The sequence below is a fragment of the Strigops habroptila genome, chromosome 3, assembly GCF_004027225.2.
Source record: "Strigops habroptila isolate Jane chromosome 3, bStrHab1.2.pri, whole genome shotgun sequence".
Lineage (NCBI taxonomy): Eukaryota > Metazoa > Chordata > Aves > Psittaciformes > Psittacidae > Strigops > Strigops habroptila.
In genome coordinates this window covers 53,630,327-53,654,372 of record NC_044279.2, presented here as the reverse complement: position 1 = coordinate 53,654,372, position 24,046 = coordinate 53,630,327, and the positions used below count along the sequence as shown (strand labels likewise).

Here is a 24,046-nt window from a genome sequence, read left to right as displayed (position 1 = left end):
AGATCTAATTCAACCTCAAAGTCTGCCATCATCTGTAAAACATCCAGTCCCCTGAACCAATGAATAAAATATTCCACTATAGCAACACTGAAATAGAAGCTGGCATGGCCCTTTTCAATTGCCTTTCTTTATTACTATTTTCTCCGCCTTTTCTACTCTCAGCTTTTTGAGAGGGAAAAAATACTCCCATTTACAGGCTTGAAGCCTAGTACTTCCACTACCCAAGAATAGAAACCTATTAATTCTGGCAAGAACTTCACTGAGAGAAATCAGGTTTAAACTTTTGAGAGGTGTCAAGAATGTTCAGTCAATTGAGCAATCAAGTTAGCCAGCTACATTCTTGGAAGCTTTGCAACAGAAGGAATAAATCAGAAAATCAAATGAAGTGTGACTTAGCCTGACACTGGCTAAGGCAAAACGTGAAAGAAAATGAAAAATAGATAAAATTTAACTGGTAAGGGAATAATATCCATGGCTGTTTCTCAGAACAAGAATAAATTAGACCAGCTCTAGTAAAGTACAAGTAAACATTTTCAGAAAAAGTGGAAAAAAAAATCTTTCATTTTCCTCCATTACCTTGCTGTCAGGCAGGAAGAGATACGGGCTTGGCTTTTCAATCTCTTTGCTCAGGTTAACTATGAATGTTTAAGGAACATTGGTTAAGTTAATGTGCATTTTCAAAGTCATGACTACAGACAACATCATCATCAACATCTTAACTCTACTGTTATAAGTTACACAACACGTTGCTGCTTCTCTCCATTACCAACTGATACCAGAATATCAAAATACATTAAGCAAAATCTGCTATTACATAGTCAGCAAGGGAAGCTGCACAGCTCTAATAAACATACTGAGAATGAACATAGTATTCTCTTAAGAGACATGTAGTTAAAGGAGCAACTTTATAAATCATACCTTTCACCCGCTTTCCCAGAACTCTATAAAAAGCACTGCAAATGCCAAACAACAATTAAAATACCACCACTGCTGAAAAGCGTTCTGACCTCAAAGTGACAGATACAAGATTTATAAAAGTTTATAACACAAAGAAGAACATGAGGAGTAATGAAAACCTCCATCAGTGGAAGAAAGAAACTCTTCCAGAATGGCAGTTCATGGCTATTGTTGCATGAAGCAGAGACTTGAAGGTCTTTCTAAATCTTTATGGGAGTCAGATGCTCCTATTCCCTACAGATATGCTTCAGTATGCCCCAGCTCTCAGATCCCTGCTATTCCACATCTGACTGTTGTGGCATACATGACAGTTGCATTGACAATACAATCTAGGAAGCCATAAAGTCAGAGCAACCCAATGAAACTCCTACCTTTGATTAACGTTCAGTACAGAAGACACTATATATTCGCTCTGGGGTAAAAATATCTAAAGTAGTTTTTATTAAAGAAGCCATCACATCAAGACTACAGCCATATTCTCTCCAGGCTGAAATTGTGTGTCAGCTGCAATGTCACGTAAGAGTAGCAATTTTATACAGAGTTGATGTTAGGTTTTCATCTGTCTTTGATAAACCTCAAGACAAAGCACCACATGACAACATACTTTAGACTAGGGCCAGCATCTTTGATACCTCAGGTAACTTGGCAAGGCTTTACATGCCTGTAAGTATGGAACATAACTCCTCAGACTATGAAGAAACAATCTCCCACTGAGCTAAAGTTTTAGCAGATCCAGAACTAGCACAATTTCCCCCAATCCCATCAGACAAAGGAAATCAACACAAAGGTGGAAAAGTTAGCTTTCAAGAAAAAACCCTGACTTTCTAGTAAACAATACTGTTTCATACCCACATTTCCACTACAAACTTAATTAAAATTAATTCCACAAACAAAGCAATACCTTAGCACAGCAGTGAAATTCAACCAGTCTCCAGGTTGAAATACAACACACAATACTTTAAACGAAGCAAGAAAAAAACCTACTTATCAAGACCTCATGGTTGGCATAGGCATAAAAATATTTAGCTTTTCCTATAATAATTTATTTGCACAGTGTTTAAGAGGTACTGTAAAAAAGTAAAGACATTTTTTCTGTTTTATTTTCCTTCCTTCAGGCTTTATGTGGGGTAAAGTTTAAAAATGGGGTAGATCGGAAGAAGCTTTCCATCCATCTCTGAGATAATTGAAAAAAGGTAGAATTAACAATATTTCCACCATCTTAACTTTGGTATACCAAGAAAATTCTTTTGATATTCACACCACATGAATCTGAAGGTTTCCTTTAATTTGTGTCCCCCTGTTTTTGGTATGTAACTATCCTTAGTTTGAGGCACCTTCCTTTACTGATTAATTTCCCCCCCCCCCCCCCCCAGAAATATTCCCTTCATCAGTTTAATTCACTTTAATATTGTCTCTTAAAAAATGCTAACCTGAACATAAGTAAAATTAAATTACCTCTGGGTTCATCAATGTAGAAAGACACATCTTTTCTGTCTTCTTGTCCATCAATGTGGTCATAAGTGATCTGTGGGACAGACAAGGCATTCTCTCCTGGGTTTATTACAGGTGCAGAACCATTACTACAGCCTAGTTTCCCTTTTCTTTTGTATCTTCTAGCCTGTGGAAGTAGAAATAGGATGAAATCAGAAGATACTACATACTACATATGAACTTCACTATACAGTAAATTCATTTAAATTTGGTTGTTTGGGGTTTTTTTTTTTTTGAAGAATGCAATTGTAATTCAGCGAAAGTGTTACAACCTTGGTTAATGTTCTCAAAGGGGCTGATTCTGAATTATCAACTTAAATCTGGTAAGAATTTTATTCACGGGAGAAGACACCTAGCACATTCTGAAAATCTCTAGCAAAATTTCCCAAACTGGGTCCAGACTTCAAGGCACTCAAAATACTAACCGAGTACACCAGCTTGGCTATAACATCTTTCTAAAGATTTAATTAAACATACCCACAGACTTCGAATTATGAGCTAGGCACTGTGCAGTCTTTTCAACTAAAGAAAATTTCATCTTTACCTAAAAGGCTGAATTAGGCATATCAGGAGAAAATAAAACCTTTCTTCTGCCTCCAAAGTTGAAGTTCTGTGATTTTAGAAGCCTGAGAGGCAATCTAATAAACACCCTACAATTGGCATATAAGAAGTTGGTGGGGTGGGGGGGCAGGGAATAGAAGGTTTAGAGTCAGCTGGTGCCGAGCAAGGCTGGTCTCCATCTGTCTTTCTGTCTTTATGACTGGTAGTGACCAACATAACAGCCACTCATATACTGACTACGTGGCATGTGCTGTCTGCCTCCTGGATGGCGCCTCTACGTAGCTATATAAATATTACTTCTCACAATATTTATTTCCAGTCTTAGTGACTACCTACCCTTTGGTTCCAATCCCACCTGGTTCTGCTATTCACGCACACCTCAAAATAGAGGCAAGAAAGAGCCATATTTCAATTTGCCTGCTGCTCCAGGAATCTTCTGACAAGGACCTGAGATCAAAGGCTACTGCACTCAATTCTGCAAAATTCTGGCCACTGATTTGACCACTATGCAGTTAGAAATAAACATCACCATTAAGAATGTGTATTTGCACATATCAACACAAATAGCTGCAAGCTCAATATATTCATAAATGGGACAATGCTGCTTGGTCTAAGTAAACCAATTCTTGTTTTATTACTGCCTGCATCCAGTCTTTTGGAATTCATTTTTCTGTTCAGCTCTGCAGCAATTAAACTAAACATGTTTGAAATTAATCAAATGGGGGACAAAAAATAGCATAAATGGACATTTATTGTAGACAGTGGATGTGCTATAATGCGCCGAAAGCTTTTAAAAGCAAAGATTATGGGCTGTCATAGCAGGAAAAGAAACTTGGAATTCTATGGAGAACAAAATGCTCAAGATGATCAATATACGTGCAAGTCTTTAAAGTAAGAGGCTACATAGAGAAAGAAAGCATTAGCCTCCTTTGACAAGGGAAGGTAATCCATTGTAAGAGATGAAAGAACCGTTACTATGTTCTTGAATTAGGGTCAGCAGTTCACAGGGAAGTTCAGGTTTAGTAATATATTAGGGAAATCCCTCTCTAGAGAAAACGGAGGGAAAATACTAAGGGCACTAAAAACTGTCCATTTTTACCAGTTCTTCAACCATGGATTGGCTTGCTGTTCAGCAGCACATACTAAGCAGCCTTACTTCAGCTTTACCCTTTTCCTCATGGCTTTTCTACCTTTAGTTATGAAAGTGCTACTCTCATGGCAAAGTTATACTCTGCTCAACACTGACTGCACTGCTGCAACACCAAAATATATACATATGCATACAGATAATGCCAATGCAGCTTTCTACATGTGCTGTGGGGAAATTCCACCGCAATTCTCCTTTGGAGAATAGGGATCAATGGGATTTCACTGCCTAAATCCAGGCCTATAACATCACTTTAGAAACCCTGAGTATTTGAGCTAGACCTGCAGCAGACCTGCGCCTTTCTAGAAGGGGTGCTGAAGGCTAAGCGAGCTTGCCAATAAAACTACATAACTGTGTTTAGGCAATCCCACCTGTGTAGACAAACACTATTCCACTTTACTGCAGCCACAGCTCATGAATTTGCCCAAATTTCTACACACCACCCCAAATAAAAGTACCACAGAGAGAAGTGCTTGAGCAAGAAAAGCACAGATACGGTCAGCCACATGTTGAATGTTACTGTAAATTTGTAAACTAGCTTTCTCTTTTCTTCCTGTATGCAAAATGAATGCAAAATCGGGAAGTGTCATCATTGACTTACACTACCTTTTGGAAGGTAGAGGAGACTTCAGAGGGGATAAACCAACGGATAATTGGCACCTGTCTGTGCACCAGGACAGATTTAAGATGAGAAGACATTTGTCCCTCAGGAACATTTTAGGAAAAACTAAACTACTCATGCTCTGGCATGAGGAAAGCAACCAAATGTCCCATTGCAAATGTCTTTCGGCTCTCCAAATTCTTTGGACACTTCATAAGGATTTTGGCAAGTTATGCCAATCAAATTAAAAGTGAGAACAGAAGAGAGCTCTGCCAACTCTTTGTTACCTGTTTTCTCAGGCTAGGGCTAGATGGCGCTGGTGGTTTTTTGGGATTTTGCACCGGTGATGTAACATAGATCTTCCATGTTGCTGTAGAACTGCAAGATTTCTCTGCTGCATAGCATCGCCACAGAGTCTATAATAAAATCCAAACCCAATAATATCAGTGAAAAAGCAGTCACTGTTGTCCTGCAAGACAGATAAGTCAGATGTGGCTGCAAATCAAACTGACAGCAAAATCTTCAACCGATGTAAACATGCTGCAAAGGGGTTCTGACTGCAGTGACTGTGCTGTACCACATCACACCATGACTAATAAAATACACTCTTTCCTGTATACAACTGTGGTAAATATAATTTGCACCAGGAAACACACTCAGCACACACTGATCTTAAGTACACTCTTTGTAGTGTTCTCTCTAGGAGCCAGGGTCTAACCTGCCCACAGTAAAACAAACAAACAAAACCAAAACCTCCTCATAAAATGCCCACAAGCATCCTAGAATACTGCTGTTTCCTTTTTTCCACAGTGGTCCATGTTTGAGTATTTGTGCACCATGCTGCCGCATTCTTTGTATTATCGTACAGACAGTTATGCCAGAACATTTTTCTAAATTAAGCTGTGTGTAAACATATACACACACTCATCACCTCAGGATTTGGCAGTTGCACAGGACCTAAGGGAATATTAAAAGGAAGTTAGGAATTAATTATTAAAGATTATTTTCTTTACTATTTTGCTAAATAGACTCATTGCACCCAGTTAGTGTTCTCATGCCTGTGCGTATCAGGTTTGTAAAGCCTCCCATGCTCACTCAGAAGAGGGGGGAGAGGAAATTATTTAATTCTATCTGGTGACTGAAGCGGATCAAAAAGACAAAGTGGTTAAGCACAAGTCATAGATTTACAGTAAAGTCTAGTAACCGTGATTCTCGGTACTAGGTCGCACTGCCTCTCCAATACTCACCTAAACATTTTACCATTAGGGGCCTTACCTGAATTAGAGAAGCTGCAGCTGGGATTTGTCTGTTGAAATGCTTCTGACGCTGCTTCTGCTGTACTTTCAGGGCAAAACCAGATCCCAGAATACCCTAAATATAATCAGAATTACTAGTCATACTCCAGTATGGCTTCACATGCCTAAAATAAATACTTTGCATAAGAAAGAAAGACATTTTATAAGACTTTCCTAGAAAAAGAAAAGTTCTGAATTTTCAAATGTCCACAGTGATAGAATTCTATTTATTTCAACAAATAAATTTGAAATTGAGCATGTTCATATTGGCATCATGTAACTTCAATGAACAGCATGTGTTTATTCCTGTGATCTACAGGTAACATTAGTCAGAGACTGTCACGTTCCAAAGGCAGCCCTACCCAATGGTGGCAGAAGCAAATGTCAATGTCACATGACTGATCTACAGCTATTCTTTGCACTTATTTTTAATTCCTTACGAGAAAATAAACAAACAAAAAAAACCACCAGCAAAAACCAAACCACAACTAAAGCCAGATCCCAGTGTGATTTTCCAGACAAACTGAGCACAGAAGCCAAAGATATGCTTTATAATTTCATCATTTCTGCTAAAATTGATAGCTAGTTAAGGTGTACTTTGCCTTTTCTAAATATTTTGATGTTCCTCTCTTCATCTCCCTCCTCCTTCATTTATCTGAAGACCCAAAGAGCTGTTCTCAAAGTAGTGAAAATTATTTTTACCTCATTTCTAGGCCACATCTCCAAAACAACTGCAGTAAAGATACAGCAGTTTCATTCGTGTGTGTGTGTGCACAGACATACAAACATACACTTGAGGATGTGTGTGTCCACATTCTGAAGCGACACCCAACCCCATTATTTCCTATCAAAGGCACCAATTTAAAACTACCTAATTATGAGCCCAAGTCTGACAGATACTTTAGTAAAGGGATCCAAGTTGTACTTACCGCTGGCAGAGCAAAGAAAGATATAGCAAATACTGAAAAACAGGAAGCTATTGTCTTCCCAATCCATGTCTGGGGAACTTTGTCTCCATAACCAATTGTTGTGACCGTTACCTAGGTCAGAAACAAACATCTGATTCATTACAATGCAGTACCTTTCTGTTTCCCCAAAAAGGGCAGGAAAAAAAAGAAAGAAAAAAGTAGAGAAGTGTCAAGAGATACATATGGATCAACAGCATTTGGATTTGTGCATAAGGAAACCACAGGAGTACGCTAAACATCACTAGAGCTTTACCCTGTTTTTACATTCTTCAGCAGGGATTCACAACTGTTTTGGATGCAACAGTAGTCTGGACCCGGGATGGCTGTTCTCACAGTTTGTAGCTGGCTGCTTCCACCCTCCCAAAACTTCAAGGATTAGCCCTGTGGGCTTGATATCATAGGCTTACAGTATTTCTGCTTTCACTTTGAAAATGTAGTTCCACAGAGTTGAGAAGAAAGCCTTGAAAGTGCTGACTTGCACACAACCAATCCACAGACATTTGCCAAACTCTGCAGTCAGGCAGAGACACTAGCTGCAGCAGGGTAAAAGCTATGCCCTGTGCTGGCAGGAAGGAAAAGGTACAGACTAACACCATCCTATCTGAATTGTCAGAGTAAAAGAAGGAACACACAACCATTCCAGGATAGGTAATCTCCCAAAGTAAATATGGCAGGAGATGAGGAGCTAAATACAGCTAAGCCCCATGCTCAGCTTTTTTCCCTCCATCTACAAATACACCTCTTTGACACTCAGAAGAGCATTTAAATCACAGGACCTACTTATCAGGCTGTAGCAAGACCCAGGTACTACCTAAGGGACAGAGAGCCCAGGGTCAAGGGAGATAACATAACCAGCAGGGTAGTGCCTCTCCAGCCAGGACCCAGTCCCACAGCACCCAAACAAAAGAAATGCAGAAAGAACAGTTAGATCCAACCAGGAATCCAGATTATAAGGCAGTATCGCAGACAGCTGTGAGGCAGGTCCAACATCAAGCCAGGAGGTCCACCCACAGGTCATGGTCAGAATTAGGGGCAGTAGCCAGCATATGGATCCACAGGGATGAGGCAAATTCTAGCTATCAGCCCACAAGCTGTAGAGGGACTACTGTGGGGGTGTCAGGCCACCCCTGAAAAGCTACAGAGGTGAGGAGATCCTGAGTGGGACAGACATTTGGGGCTGTTTCTAATGACCCCCACTAGGCTGGAAAAGAACTCATTAGGAACCCAGCAGTCAGTGAAAAGTTAGCTCTGTGAGGCAATCAGAGTCCATATAAAGGCTGGTCCATCAGAGGGGTTTGTAATGTAACAAGGGCCAGCTGCTCCCCAGCAGAAGATGATCCCAAAGAAAAAGCCCAAGACAAGCCAAGGTGTGTGTCCCACCACAGCTGGTGGGACAGGGGCCTCACCACCCTGGGCCCAGCCTCACAGTGTGATAGACTCACCGGCAGCGGCCATGTCCAGCAAAGAGTTTAAATCACAGATTCATTAGGATTGGAAGGGAGCTCTGGAGATCATCCAGTCCAACCCCTGCCAAAGGAGGGCCACCTAGAGCAGGTTACAAAGGAACAGGTTCAGGTGGGTTTTGAACGTCTCAGAGAGGGAGACTCCGCAACCTCCCTGGGCAGCCTGTTCCAGTGCTCTGCCACCCTCAATGTAAAGAAGTTCATCCTCATGTTGAGGTGAAACTTCTTGTATTTCAGTTTATGGCCATTGCTCCTCATCCTGTCACTGGGCACCACGGAAAAGAGCCTGTCACCATCCTTCTGGTAACTGTCTTTGAGATGCTTATATGCACTAATGAGATTCCCTCTCAGTCTGCTCTTCTCTAGGCTAAACAGGCCCAGCTCCCACAGTCTCTCCTCATACGAAAGATGCTCCAAACCCCTGATCATCCTTGTGGCCCTCCACTGGACCCCTTCCAGTAGCTCCTTGTGTTTCTTGTACTGAGGAACTCAGAACTGGACACGGTGATATCAAAGTAATGACGTAAGCCTAAGGTCAAGTATGGAAGCTAGCCCATAGGTTGACCAACCACTATCAAAGTGAGCTTTTACAAGTTAAAAAAAAAAAAAAAGGCTAGTGTTTATTCCTCATGAATTTCTCACTTGATAAAGTCAGCTTCATGGTACCTACATCCGCTAATGAATATTGTTACTTTGAACTGCAAACTGCTCTCAGCAGGAGCTCTGTCTTGCCAGGTGTTTGTCCAGATTTAATATGGCTTGCCCATGAAATGACAGGTGCTGTGTACTACCAGCAGTACAAACAGATGTGCTTGCCAGCCCCCAAAATTCAGCTTTGAAATGCAGTATGTATTAGTGGAGGAGTGGAGGAAGTTAAAGCAGTGTTTCTTTAAAGGCACTTCAACTCCTCAGTGCACCCAGATGACCCCTTAAAGTCTGGGATTTTTCCTTCCTTTTCCTCTCTTTTTTCTTATGAAAGGCTTCTTGTTATTTTGGGGGGTTTTGTTGGGTTTTAGTGGGGTTGGGTTTTTTTATTTCTCCAGCACTCAGGACTTAAAAACAAACTGCAGTAATGTTGAGCTGCCTTAACGTTACTATGGAAGACAGCATGAAAACTGTAACCACAGAAAAGATGATTTTCCATCTCTACAGCAGGCATTTGGCTGGCAGATTCCTGCAGGTGCCTGAACACGTCTCAGAAATTTTATCCCTGGCTACCTTAAGAAGGTTACTTCTTGGTAATCTAATTAGTGCATTGAAGTATGTGGAAAGGATTATAAATAATATAATTCTCTGGCTTTCTTAATCACAACCAGAAAGTTGTTCTCCTTGTATATCCAAAAGTTATTAGTTATCTGCTCAGAGAATGTTTAATAACTAAACTTTGGAAAATGACACCTCCTTTGCAACACTGATTTACTACAACACATTCCATCTGGTATGCACATGTTCTAAAACAAGCTCTGAAAACATATATGTACACTTCAAAAAAGGAAGAACTCTAATTTAGAAGTCAACAGAGCTTCTCTCATGCTTTAAGATGATCTGAAGTTTGAAGAGTCAGAATTGCACACATCAAAAACCAGTAAATATAAAGGGGTTCAAACTGCTGCCTCTGGCATGGAAATATACTACCGGAAATTGTGAGCAATTGATCCCAAGTACCTCTGTCAGCTAACACCTATTAGAACAACTATTTAACTCAAGTTCAGTGGTACACAATAGCCCTGTTTGCCGCAAAACCAATAAGCATTACTATCAGCAAGAGAGGAGCATGGAAGGGCCAACAGAAGAGAAGCCTCCTGCATGCCCTTCTTTCCTGAAGAAAAAATACCCAGGAAGGACAAAAACTGCTGTGACATGGGTTGCAATACTGGTAGACTGACAGTGCTGTTGGAAATGCTTTTGCATGTGTTCTAATATGCTATAACTTCTGAAAGTGGCTTCCTATAAAATACCACAAGCCTTTGATATCTCTTTGCAGTTTAATATGTGTGCCTGCCAAACCTAGGTGAAACAACCTTGCATTTAACTGGAGCGGGTGAGTGTAATTAGCATTTAATTCCAACTCTCATTCATTCTTTATTTTCCCTTTTCTTCATATTTAAGCCTTTCAGGTCATTTGTATCAAGTTCAGCAAGCTTGCACTTTCTACTCAAAGCAAAATGTTACCCATAACACACACTGTGGTTTTTGTCAGACACATAAGACTTTCAAATACTTGCTACCAAGATTATTTTCCTATGGTTCAGTTTTGAAAGGCAAAAGTGAAATCAAATTTCAATCCCTAGTAACTCCACATTTGTGTTTCTATGTTACAGAAGATTTGAAAAAAAAAAAAAAAAAAAAGAAACTGATTCACTTTGTCCTTTGTCACTGTTCCCAGCTGTGAACTGCACCTGCACCGTGACTCACTAATGCTGAGGAGACCTAGATGTCTGAAAAGCTCAAACAACAATTTAAACAGTGTTCTTCATGTGCCACACACAGCTAGAGAAAGAGAAAGCTGACTTTATCTTGCTATTACACAAAACAACTCAAGTTCTGGAAAACAACAACAAAACCTATTAAACACTTTGCAAGGCATATACATATGCTGTGAATTACATAGTCATACATGTCAGCAAGATAAAGTAATGCATATTTTAAACTTATCTGTTGGTCTTCATAACTGCACTCCTTTTAAATTCCTTACACCCAAATTATTAACAAAATATGCTTACATAAACACACCCTGACTTTTTTTACCTTAATGTTTTACTCTTTATTCGAATCAAGGCTGTGTCTTCCAGCATTTAAAAATATATTGTAATCCATATCTGAACATTCAATGCAAATCATAAAGCAAGTTTTGGATTACTAGAGCTAAAAAAAAATAAAATAGAAGGGAAGGAAAGGTGGAAAAAGCACACTGGCTTCACAGGAAAGTTTTATTACATGCAGGAATAACCCCTGCATGAACATACATGGGCAGAACTGGATGCTAAAAAACCATAGCTAGCTCCCAAACTGATTGCTGGAAATCCTTTTTTGTTTTCTACTCTACCTTGCTCCCCTCAGTTTGGTAAGGAGTTCTTCTTCCTTCCCATTCAGGTCTGAAACTGGGCATTTCTGGCCTTTTGCAGTTACAGGCCTAGGAATTACTTTATGAAACACCAAAGACATTGCACAGAGCAAATATGAATCACCATCCTTTAATGATTACTTATTAAATTAAGACCTCCTCACTAATAAAGTATATGCTTTCCATTTATTTCACTGGTGTCTTTCTAATTCACATGGTATTACAAGCCTCTTTGGAACTTCGCTATGCAGAAAAATTTATGAGATATTTCTCATAGACTTAGCTGAACTAGCACAGACTTCTATGGGAGCCCCTAATGCTGCTGAACTTGTCACAAGCAGCCCCACTTTTAATTAGATGTACTTCACAGACTATTCAGCTAGGCAATTAATAAAGGCAGAAACAGTAGCTGCATTCCACTGTGTTCAGTCATTTGAACACTGATATTTGAGCTGAACTACTCAAGTAATAGCAGAATAAGTGAGCCTGTCTACTGGTTTGTTTTCTTAAAGTAGACATGGGGTATCTTTCATAATGTCAATTACACCCTAATTCTTTTACTTTTCTTTTTTAAATACAGCACAATCTCTGCTTCTGGGACATTTATCCTTTTCCTCTGCTAGCTAGAGGTTATCCCATGTCTACAACTCTGAGGTTTCATATTCTGAAAACTTTATCATATTTTATTGAGGACTTTCACAAGTGATTGTTGTATAGGCTAGTTCATGGGTTTATTTTTTCCCAGCACATTAGATAATTAGGTCTATCTGGCCATTTAGTGGATTTTTCATTTTTACTAGATTCTTCTTGGTTTGTACTGTTTTGCATAGCCAAGGTGATACTTTGCAAAAGAGATGATTGCCTGACAACTTAATGACATGAATTTAATATTTAAAAGATTTTTATACTGGATCACTTAAAAAGTGGTAACTTAGGCTACATGTAGTATAATCTGTATTTCTGTATACTTCACTGAAGTGGAGGCTTACGCAGCATCTAAACTAAGAATTAGAAACACATCTATTAGGAACTTTTTGTCTGCCATCCCGGACTTATTTACCAGTTTATTTGATTGCAGATAAACAATTGGGTTATGGCCCAATAATTATCTTGGCATTTTCCAAGTCTATCATCTAGGAACAAATCCAGTTTATTGTGTTTCAAATCACTCTTGAAATACACCCTTCTCTCTTTGGAAGTTGGTGTCTCTGCATCTGTTTCAGTCCTCTCATTTTTCTCTGTCACTAGCACTGACATGATGAATCTCCTTGAGTTTGTTATAATGAGACAGCCAATTCATAAAGTATATGAGGTTCTTAAGTGGGGAAAAGGAACCACAAGAGAAGACATGGTTCGTGCAATAGCTAATAAGGAAGGAAAGCATGAGTCACAGTGAGAAACACGATGAGAAGAGCCATATGAAGCGAGTATAGAAACAATCTGGTCTCGTATTCTGTTCATAGCTATCTATTCCTTTTTCAGCTGATTCTGGGCATGCACACAATAATTACCACAATGCTCTCAAATTGCTACTTCCCCCTTAATGATATTTTTTTTATTTCACCAAAGATTTGCACTGACCCTAACTGATGGTCGATATCCAAAATAGTTGTCAGCTGCTCTTGATGGAGCTATTTACCTTTACAGTGAACCATGAAATTATCAAAAAACCACAGAACCTGTAACCTGCATCAAGGTCTGTGTTAATACTGAGAAAGTGAGCTTTACACAAAAAGATCCAACAAAATAGCATTATTAATCCAACTTCCACAAATAGAATATACTTTTAAAGTTACACACCTTTTGCAGATAAGTAAGTGGAGTTTAAAAGAAGTGGTATAGGCTTTGGAGGGTATTTATACTCTTTTGAACTGTGAATTTAAATGTGGACTTTTTGTATCTGTAAACATTCAATGTCTTTTGCTAAGGGCTTGCTGTCATGCTTTCACAATATATTTTAATGCCAACATAATTTAATTGTATTTATTATATTTTTTCTTGTATCCTTTTTAAAAGGTTGTTGAGCTTCCCTATAGAAATACATTTTGCAAGGAAAGAAGTTACAGATTTTTAAAAAATTCACAACTTGAACAGAAAATCTCACATACTAAGTTTGCGCAGACATTTTGTTGGTAAAGACTTACCACACCCCACCAGAGGGCATCAGCATAGCTGGAGAAACCTGTCTTCCCATCCTCATCAACTGCATCCTTCTCAGCAAGGTAAACAAAATAGGATGAAAAAATTAATCCCAAGAATCCAATGTACAATGTGGTTATGAGTTCCTATTAAAAAAAGGAAGCAAACAAGTGCGTAAGTTTTACATCATATATATTCTGTCAATCATTGTAAAACATTGTAAATATTGGTGGGGTTTTTGCATCACAGCAGAAAAATTAATAAATTATATTTCAGGTACGAAATTTGCTTCCAGTAAAACAGGTAGTTCAGTGACTTGTTTTCTATTCATATTCATTTCTATTCATACACAACTAAACAATTCAAGAAGCCATCATTTATACAAGATCATTTGGACAGCTACATGTAGGGTAAGACATCTCTAGTGTTTTTGGGAATTGTTCTAGTAAATGGGAATTGTTCCATTCAACTGCCCACTCAAAATAACAAATGTATTTTTGAAATCTGAATTTACTACATTTGAAAAGTAGTAAAACAGCTTTAGAGATGCACTTTGTGAACAGTACACTAAAATAACAGTTAAGAAATAACAACCATGTCTTGTGATTATGACCACATCTAAGCAATGAACTTGTGTATCTGGTATTTGGATTGCTTAAGACTGAATGTTGATGCCTAGCAGTTTCATGTGAAGATAAAGTAAAATTTTAAGATAAAATGTTAGGTAGGTGTAACCTCTACTTCAGTCCTGAAAAAATAAACTGTTTGAAGCTAGGACAGTTTGTTAGAAGGGACTTTTGTTAGGGCATGATACACTGCTTGTGAATGTACCAGTTTCCCTACAGATTTTTGGATAGGAAGGATGTGACTTAGATACAGAGTTGTTGCAGTCTTCAGGAAAAATGTTCTTGTGCATTTAAACAAGCCAAAATGGGTGGTGCCACAGATGCAAAAATGTGTAAAGCTTATGAACGCAGCACTACATTATAATCAAATGAGATACTCATCTATGCCTCAAGAAAATCCAACACCTAGTTATGAGGGAAAATAGCTTATTTTTATTACTTGCAGTTTACAATGCTTCAATAGTTAACACATATTATTCCTTTATTTTCTTTGCACATATTTAGCCATCTTTGTTGTGAAACACCGTCATACTACATCTTCACTGGCATCTGCCTTAAATTCTTGACAGAGTTATTTTTTTCCCTTGGATCCAAACCAATATAGGAATTGAAATAGTCCCATAAGATAAACTTAAAAGTAAACCCTGTCTAAAAAAGATTGCTTCAACTTATAAAGTATGTCAGGTTTTCATGTTTGTGAAGGAAGGTTCAGGTTTTATCACCAAACTTCATTCAGATTTATTTATTTATTAATTTATTTATTTTCATTTCTTTATAAGAGCTTCCTAGGAAAATGTAGCCCTGGTAGCTAGCAATTGCATTCAGCAGCAGGAACTATACACACTCTTCCTTCTGCTATAGCACTAATTAAAATCTAGGTTCAGCAAGTTTTTAAGCAATCTTGGCACAAAGCAAAGTTAGGTGTTTTTTCTCTAATAATTTAATAATGACCTAAATAAAGAATTTTGATAATATTCAGTTTTGTCCACGGGCAAGTCTTTTAAACTAAGCCTTAATTTTTGCAGGCCTTTTTGCTAAACAAGGCAGCTGAAAGAGGAAATAAAATGAGTTTCCAGTAGTTCAGATTTCTATGCTGGTCACCATTGTTTTCTCATCTTTTCCTCTAATGATAATGTTACACTGTGTACTTGTAGATATGACTTCATTGCTCTGAAAAGTTCCTTATTTTTACATTTATAGTTGACTCTTTGCATGTCTCTAATTTTTCACAGCTTTTTGGTTTTCTACACAAGGTTTTTTCAATGCAAGATGAAACTGTTTAACACCTGAAACTGTAAGCTCAGTGATCCATAGAAAACTACAACAGAAATGGAGACTAATTCTTGTTGCCTGCTTACAAAGAAAACATTCTGCCTGCCTCTCTCGTAGATTTGTGACTTCTTTCCACATCAGCAGAAATCTTTTATTTACACTTTGGCATGTTGCGTACATCTCAGATATTAATAGATTTTACATGTTATTGAGGGATGGCCATCACTGCTTTCTTTTAATTTTGTCTCAGAGGACAGAATTAGAGAGTGGCTGATAATTAGAATACTTCTGGCTTAAGTGCTGACTTTTTCAGAAGTGAGCAGAAAAATATGCTTTTCAGAAGTGCTGTGCATATGCATGTGAGATCTTTTCGAAGTGGTTGAAATATCAACAGAACTAATCGGCTTATTTCACCATTGACACTTCTCAGCTCCAGTCCTATATTCATCTAAAGTCTGAACTCTTTTTAAATAAAACCCAGCTAAAAATGTAATTGTCTTAGACTTTTTCTAAATGTCACTCCATGTTACATGTGTATATATAGAGAAAATACTACATGCCTATATTTAAGAACAATGGCAGCAATCTAATAAATACTGTCTTCAAGAGAGAGTGCAGAAGATTTTGAAATAATACATACTTCAAGAGATATGGTGTCTACCAATGTCAAATAGTATGAGTTGATCCATGACCTCAAAGCAAAATGCATTTTTCAGAAATCAGGCCTTAGAACTTTACATTTATGTGATTTTTTTTTTTTTTTTAATATAGAAAAGCTTAAGAATAATGAGTATTGCCTAATACAAATGACTGTTTTCAGCAAGGACTTTCAGATACATATATGCAAAGGAAAGAGCAAGAATAAAAAAGAAATATGCATAAAGGTAAATTTGACTTGAGTTGAGTGAACACATTTTTTAACTTAGACAGATTTATATTTTCAGTTACAATAAGGACTACACAATATAAAATACAACACTGAGGAAAAATACCAGAAAAAGCCTAACTCCACAACTCATCAGTAACACCCTCCTCAAAGCAGTAGAAGACCTCACAAAGCAAGGTGAGGAATAAGTAAAAGTAACAGAGAGGATTACAAGCTGGAGCTGGATTGGCTAACTCAGTTTTTCAGTAAGCTGCATGATTTTTCCATGTCTTTCCATCACCACATGTGATATTGACTCATGTTTTGCTGCTTTTGGCAAGAAATGTTTGTATAAGCTCAACCTGCTGAAAATAGAAGAGCTTCCTAGCCAAATCGGGCCTGAGTGAGCTAATACAGCTATATGTAAAATTCCAAAACACATGGAAATCGTTGGTGACAACTTTAGTAAGCTCTTCTGGGCCCACAGAGGTCCAAGTGCTTGTTATTTTCACAGATCACAAGACGTGAATTTATTTTCTCACATTGTTTAAGGGTTCAGGGTCCCATTTTTTTCTGAAAGAGTACCAGACTCAACAAATAAATGAGGACCTTGTACTCTGCCTGTAAGGAAAAAGTAGCTGAGGTGTTTTTGTTTTGTTTTTCTTTTTAAACAAAAATTTCTTTAAGAGACTGGACAGGAATAAAGGTTCTATTTTCCCTTCCCTTTGGTACCATGCTAGGGTTTCAGCTACACTTGTCCAATGTCAATACAGAACTGTGTGTTTGACTTTTTTTTTATTAATGTGTTAGTGGGTGATCTGCTCTGACAAGTACTACAGATCTGTAGAGTTTTATATATCATCGTAATCACTTCTTTGGATTAGCAGAACTTCAGGAGAATTTATTCATAAATTCTCTTCTCCAAGGGTATTTTTTTTTCCTTTTAAATCACTGAAACTATTTATGTTTGTGACATTTAAGACTTGAGCGTTATATTTTGGAGATAGCGTTTCCAGATTCTTGACTAAAACTTTGAAACCCACAGGAAAAAATTCTCTCAAACACCTCTGTCATCAAGGTTACCAAACGTTGGGAAAGTGTGTTTGGATATCAGCTCTGCCCTAGCTAGATATCCAGGCAATGCAACCATAATAAATGAAGACCACACAGACTTGGGGTGTTAGAAGTCATTCTGACATACAGGATAAAAGCAGGCTTTATACTAGAGCACTTCGGTGTGCATCAGTGTTGCACTGCCATCATAACATGAAATTTCCTACAGTACTGGGGGGAAAAAATAAAGGGAAGAAAAGTAACTTTTAACATTAAATTAATCTTTTGGATTAAGTACCTCCCATTCTCACTCATAACCACACCCATAAAGCGCAGGTTAAAGAACCCCCTTATAAGTCTGATGTAAAGACTTGTAGCGCAGTATTAGCCCTCCCCAGCATAGTATGATATGCAGGATTTAGAGGCTAATGATAAAAGTTTATTATGATGTTCATAAAGCTAAGTCAGCTTTTTATCAAGAGATTCCATGAAGCCCCAAAAAGAAACTTTCAACTAGAAATTTTTAAAAGTCTACACTAAAACATTTAAGCTTTTCCTGCTTAATGAACTTTTATGCAGAATAACTGTTTCAAAGCTTCAATAGATGTATAACAATTTACAGCCAAATTTACCTCTGTGAATACATCCTTGAATAAGTAACTTTTCTAGCATATTATCATAGCATAGTTAGTATTTTTATTTATAGAAAGGATTGGAAAGCTTTTCATTCAGGCAGTGAAAACAGAACTGTTTAAATAATTGACTTGTTCTATCTAGGCTTTTCTACTAGTATTTGTTTTTCCACAGAACAACCAAGCTAGGAACACATCTTCTGTGAAGACAGTGAACGGTATTTGCAATATGAAAGGCAGTCCACATAACTGCATTTAATAAATTATATTGAAGGATAACAACAAAAAGTTAATTTAAAAAAAGAAAAAAAACCCTGATATGGGTACCTTATTAGCCACTGACCTGAAGTAAAGAATAATGTTCCGATTTTAAAAGTAGAAAGAAACACATGATGGACCTATGAAGTATTTTTTCTCTTGCAACTGTAACTGTTCCTTTAACCAGGCTATGATTTGAAGTCCATGAAAGGAATATACTAAAGTAAACAAAATCCTAGGGCTTTTTAAAGATATAGTACCTGACGATGTATGAAAACAACTGATCCTAATAGTCGCCACGTACCACCCTGTCGATCTACATGAAGCATGCGAAGTATCTGGAGAAACCGGATCCCCCTGTAAGAAAAATTGGACATGAAATAAAACTAGTGATTGAGAATAATACTGCTCTTTCTATACATATATGACTATGTACACTAACATACTGCCGTATTAGAGAAATGTGATAGCACTGTCTCTGGCTAGGGTTACATCTTAAACTTGAAGTATCTCAGTATATAGCATGTTTCATTACATTTCATTATATTCAAGTATATTCAGAAATACTGACTGGAAAAACAACCAATTAAAAAAAAAATCTAAACTATATGCTTTCTAACTCAGAGGAAACTTGAATATTTTACTTAATTAGGATAGAATCATAATTCCAACCCCCTGCCACAGGCAGGGACACCTTCAACAAGATCAGGTTGCTCAAGGCCCTGTCTAACCTGGCCTTGAACACTGCCAGGGATGGAGCAGCCACAGCTTCTCTGGGCAACCTGTGCCAGTGTCTTGCCACCCTCACAGGGAAGAATTTTTTCCTTATATCTAATCTAAATCTCCTCTTTTTCAGTTTAAAGCCATTACCCCTTGTCCTGTCCCTGCATACCTTTGTGAGAAGTCCCTCTCCCTTGAATCCCCCTTTAGGTACGGGAAGGCTGCTTTAAGGTCTTCCCAGAGGCTTTTCTTTTCCAGGCTGAAAAACCCCAACTCCCTCAGACTTTCTTCGTAGGAAAGGTAATTCTCAAATGCCTTATTTTCCTAGCAAAAGTGGTGCTTCAAGCTTTGCTAACATAAATATAAGCAGACTTTTTTCTCTATTTGCTAAAAGAAGGATGTGAATCAAACATGGTATTACTGAAGTCCTTTTTGTATAAGTTATAGAAATCATCTAGTTAGAAATAGATAGAGTCATATGTGATTTTAGGACAATAACTGAATCATAAACTCCAAATATTTTCAACTAAAGAAAAAGAATTATCTATGTAGTTCTTCAGCAGAATTTTATTCCATGGGAATATTTCATTCTAGTCACCTGTTCAATAATGAACTTTGTTTGCCTACACTCATCTTACTATCTTATTACTGACACAAAACAGTGAAGAGCAGAAAAGGATGAATGTTGAATTCATCTACCTGAAAATTTTTCACTGAAAGTATTTTTAGCTCTTTTTAGCTATCCTTGAAATTTTGTTGTTGTTAGTAGTGTTGTTTTTTAATTCAATCTTCTTATTTCAGTTCCACTGTGGCTGCATTTTTCTGGGTCACACCAGAAACTCAGCATGGTGCCATCCTTCAGTCTCTGGTGTTACTCAGACTGGGAACGCATACTGTCTTCTGGAAGACCCAACTTTTCCTTTATTTAGAAAGCAGGCTTTCTGAGCTTTCACAGCTGACAGTCAAATGATCAAATGCTTGCCATTTTTTTGTAAAGCACACAATAATCTTGACTATCAAATCATGTATCAGTGACTAGGTATAGCAACACCATGTTTTGTTATTTGTTTGATATGCCATCGGAGTAATAGTTTTATCTAGCTGGAAACTTCAAAATACCCACTTAAAACCTATTAATTAGAAGAAGAGCCCAAGAAGAATTACAAGACAATGAAGTATAGGTTGTCTTGTAATCTAATGTAACCAATATAAGTGAGCACCAATACAGTTAGGTGATGCAATAGCTTACTGGTTGCTTATGTCAGGAGGGGGGAGATCTATGTGTAGCTCCCCTGTATATAAGCCACAGCGGGCCTTTTCATTAAAGTCCTTCCTACACTTCTAGTGAAATTAAATAAAATCTTTGGAATTTTCACATTTACCCTCCTTTTCTCTTATATGAGCTAATAAATCACATTCATGCTGCCAGAGTGAGTCTTTATCATCATGTAAGGATTAATGTTCTATGGTAACAGTTACCTTAAAATTACTTTACACATGTAGTTCTCTCCAGTGTTTGTCTACACAGCTACACGGTTTAGACAGTACTGTATATTCTCACTTCCCAGTGATTAGACTGTATTGGGAATCAGAGGCTTGTAACGCAACATGTAGCACATCTTGCAAGTTAAGTTAGAAGAAGGGGGAAGTACACCTACTCTGCTTATCATTCCTTTCTTCTATTTACCCACTCTACTTCCCAAAACAAGCTTGCAGTACTTGATGCAAGCTGAACAAATACTGTAGACATCAAACGTTTCTGGTTCATGTATGGTATGAGTTACTTGTGCCAAACAAATCCACCAAAGCATAATTACTCTTTAAACAAAGCCATTACTCATACTCAAAAAGTACAGAGTTAAGTGCTGTCTGGATTACTTATTAAATAAACTGATGTTCTATAATACTCTTTTGTCTCAGAAAGAGAGCTGTTTGATGTTTTATATAGAACATAAAGTTTAGGTTTTTCCTCTTGGCTTCAGTATTTCCACTATTCTCAATATGCCTTGTTTCTGCCCTGTTGTTTCCCAACCAGTGACCAAACACAGTAACACACAGTCTTCCACTGTCCAATGTTTCAATATAGTAACTTTTCCTATATCAGGAAAATTACTTATACATCCAATTCAGAAATTGGGAAATTAGATATACACCCAACATCTGTGGTTGTTAAGAGCTACAGTTGCTAGAAGAACATACCGTATTGCAGAGGTGGCAAACACCTGTCCATTAGATCCTATGCTCAGAACAATAATTGAGGCTACTACCACAATGAGATCTGTTAAAAAAAAAAAAAAAAAAAAAAAAAAGAGAGAGAGAGAGAGAAAAAAGAAAAAAGGAAAGAAAGAATGTGTTAAATTTAGCTCTCAGTACCAAAACACACAACAAATACAAACTGAGGAAAGCACTTTAAAAACAGAAATCGTTAGCTGAAATTTGGTGGGGAGTAAGTGGATGTAATAGTTTCACATCAAAAAACCAATGAATACCATTTCTTCTATGATGAACTTAATAATGGAAATTTTAAAGATCCTGACAGATGAGGCAGCTTGCCATAAAAACAACAAAGGCAAAGGCATATGTACACCCTAGAAATGAATCCACATTTTGGCTGAAGGCTTTTTAAGATGGAAAGTAAGGGTTTGCTTCGGTCAATAATGAAATGCAAAAAGACAAGTATCATAGGCATATACACATACACACACTTACTTCAAAAATTGTATCAAAGCTGTAAAGACAAGCTTTCAAAGTTTAGGAGCTGTCAGAACAAAGGCTGCCTAAAAAGAATCAGAGGTTTTGGTTTACTTTGTGACACAGTTTAACTGACTGAAAAAATAATTGTTTCCAGAGTACAATTTTTTTTTCCACAACTAAGCAGTTTACAGAGTTCCAGCATTATATAATGCAAATGATGGATTGGGTTCACAATGCCAGCATCCCTTATTTTCTCTTATCCTAGTTCAGTGAACAGGTCTATTGCTTTTAATTACTGAACTCTACTCTTCACATTATTCTGAGAAGACATTTTTCTAATTTCTTCATGGGCATTTCTGTGGTAATCCTGTTTAGGGCATCTGAATGCTTCACTTTCAAATTCTAACCAGAAAATAAAGGATAGTATTATAAATGAGTAGTGAATGTAGACAGAATGAGGGCAAATTTTGGTAAATTTTCCTCGCCAGTTTTAAACAGGCAGTACTTTATTCTTCGCAGCACTTAATATTATATTGCACTTCAAAAAAAACAGTGCCTGCTAACTTCACTTTTGCAGCTGTGAGAGCTCAGAACCTCTGTAACCTGACTTCAAAGTCTTCATTTGGACATCCAGAAAATGAGGCACACTTGTGAAAACTGATTTAAATTACTGCCACAGAGATTTCGTGTGATGCCTAGGCGAGATGCAGAATAGAATCCATCTTCAGAGGCAACAACAGTTGCCTCCAACAAGGGTAACTTTTTCCTCTCCTTTAAACATTCTCCTGTCTTATTCAAACCACGTTGTTGCTGAAACAAATATTGCAGCAGTTTTACAACAACAGTATCCTTCACTCTCTAACTTGGATTAATTTCCAGTGTCAGTCTGATTTTTACTTTGTAAAACCAGGATTCCTCCCCATGGGATAGCACTTGATCAGTGTAAAGACTGTACTACAATAATTGTAATTATATGAAAATGTAGATATAGAGAGGAATAAGTTAAGGCTACAGAAAGAGCTTCCATTTTGGGATACTCTTAACTTTTGAGTACATGACTTTCCAAATTTTTTATGCTGTTCCTTTATCATGTATGTGAACATACATTTGTAAACACTCAGAATTTAGGTACGGTCTTCTTCCTGGTGCATCATAATACAGATCTTTGCCCTTACGCAAATGATGCATCTGATATCCTTACTAAATTATCAGATGTATACATATCCATCTGATGTCCAGCACTGGAGGGGGAAAAGACTGACACTTAGGAAAATAGTTTTAATCAGGTAGTGACAGTAACATAGATTTTTCATTTGTACTTTCTGCTTTTCTGAAAGTGTGTTCTACATGTCAGAGATATTTCATTTTCCCCCTCCCCAACCTGTTCTTCTCTTTGCTTCTTCTCTGTTCCTAGTTTTCATGCCAGTTTCCAATCTTTAGGCTTCTCATACTAATCCCAGTTTACTGGTTCGAACAGTACTATTTTACACTCTAGGTCTTCAGCATATCTTTCTGCCTTTACACTGCCACCATTCAATCCCATGTATTTTCAGCCTCTACTTTTTTCCTTTAGCCTCCTGCTTGCTTGTCAGTCTCCTTATATGTCCTCCTTCCAGACCCTTACCTCATGTCATTTCACTGAGCCTGTATGTCCTAGTCATTTCCTCCTACCCCACCACCTCACCTCAGCATTTGAGCCTGCTATTTTCTCTTTCCATATGCTCTGGGCAGTTTTGGGGAGAGCACTATAAAACCAAAACCAGCAGATTTTCCACTTGCAACCCAAGCACTGCTGCTCAGATAAACCTGAAATCTGAATTGTGCAGGCTCACTGCAGATTGAAACTTTGAAGAATATATGAGCAATCTTTAGCAGGCCATTTTAAGCATAAACAAGATACCAATTTTTCAGAGGCTTGTTAGTCAGTCAGCTTGGAGTTGATTTTCAGTGACAATCAAAAAGTTGTTTTCTCTCTAAGTTTCAAGTATTTGCTTCAAAGTGTGGAAGTGCTAGTGCTTCTCCATAAGAAATCATCAGAATTGCCTTTTTCAGGAACAGCTTAAACTTTTTGCATGAAATGTCTCCACAAGATTCAAAATGAAGGAGACACTTGGCATGGAAAATATCAGGATAAAGAGCCAACATTTGTTTACACAACTTTATCAACTTTAACAAGAATTAGTATTTAGATTATCATTACATTAGTATTTATGTTAGTTTTTAAAAAAGAAAGTGTCAGG

General features: G+C 37.6%; 1 protein-coding gene across 1 annotated transcript in view; it reads right to left on the bottom strand.

The window, feature by feature from the left end:
* Window positions 1–24,046, bottom strand: part of LOC115605583 (potassium voltage-gated channel subfamily KQT member 1-like) — a 482,515-nt gene that overhangs the window by 418,310 nt on the left and 40,159 nt on the right. The window contains exons 5-11 of the mRNA XM_030480260.1: window positions 21,312–21,390; window positions 18,653–18,749; window positions 13,692–13,832; window positions 6,982–7,092; window positions 6,033–6,128; window positions 5,045–5,173; window positions 2,413–2,575 (exon numbers count right to left, since the gene is read on the bottom strand). Of these exons, the coding sequence (XP_030336120.1) occupies window positions 2,413–2,575; window positions 5,045–5,173; window positions 6,033–6,128; window positions 6,982–7,092; window positions 13,692–13,832; window positions 18,653–18,749; window positions 21,312–21,390 (816 nt within the window). The remainder of the gene's footprint in view (window positions 1–2,412; window positions 2,576–5,044; window positions 5,174–6,032; window positions 6,129–6,981; window positions 7,093–13,691; window positions 13,833–18,652; window positions 18,750–21,311; window positions 21,391–24,046) is intronic.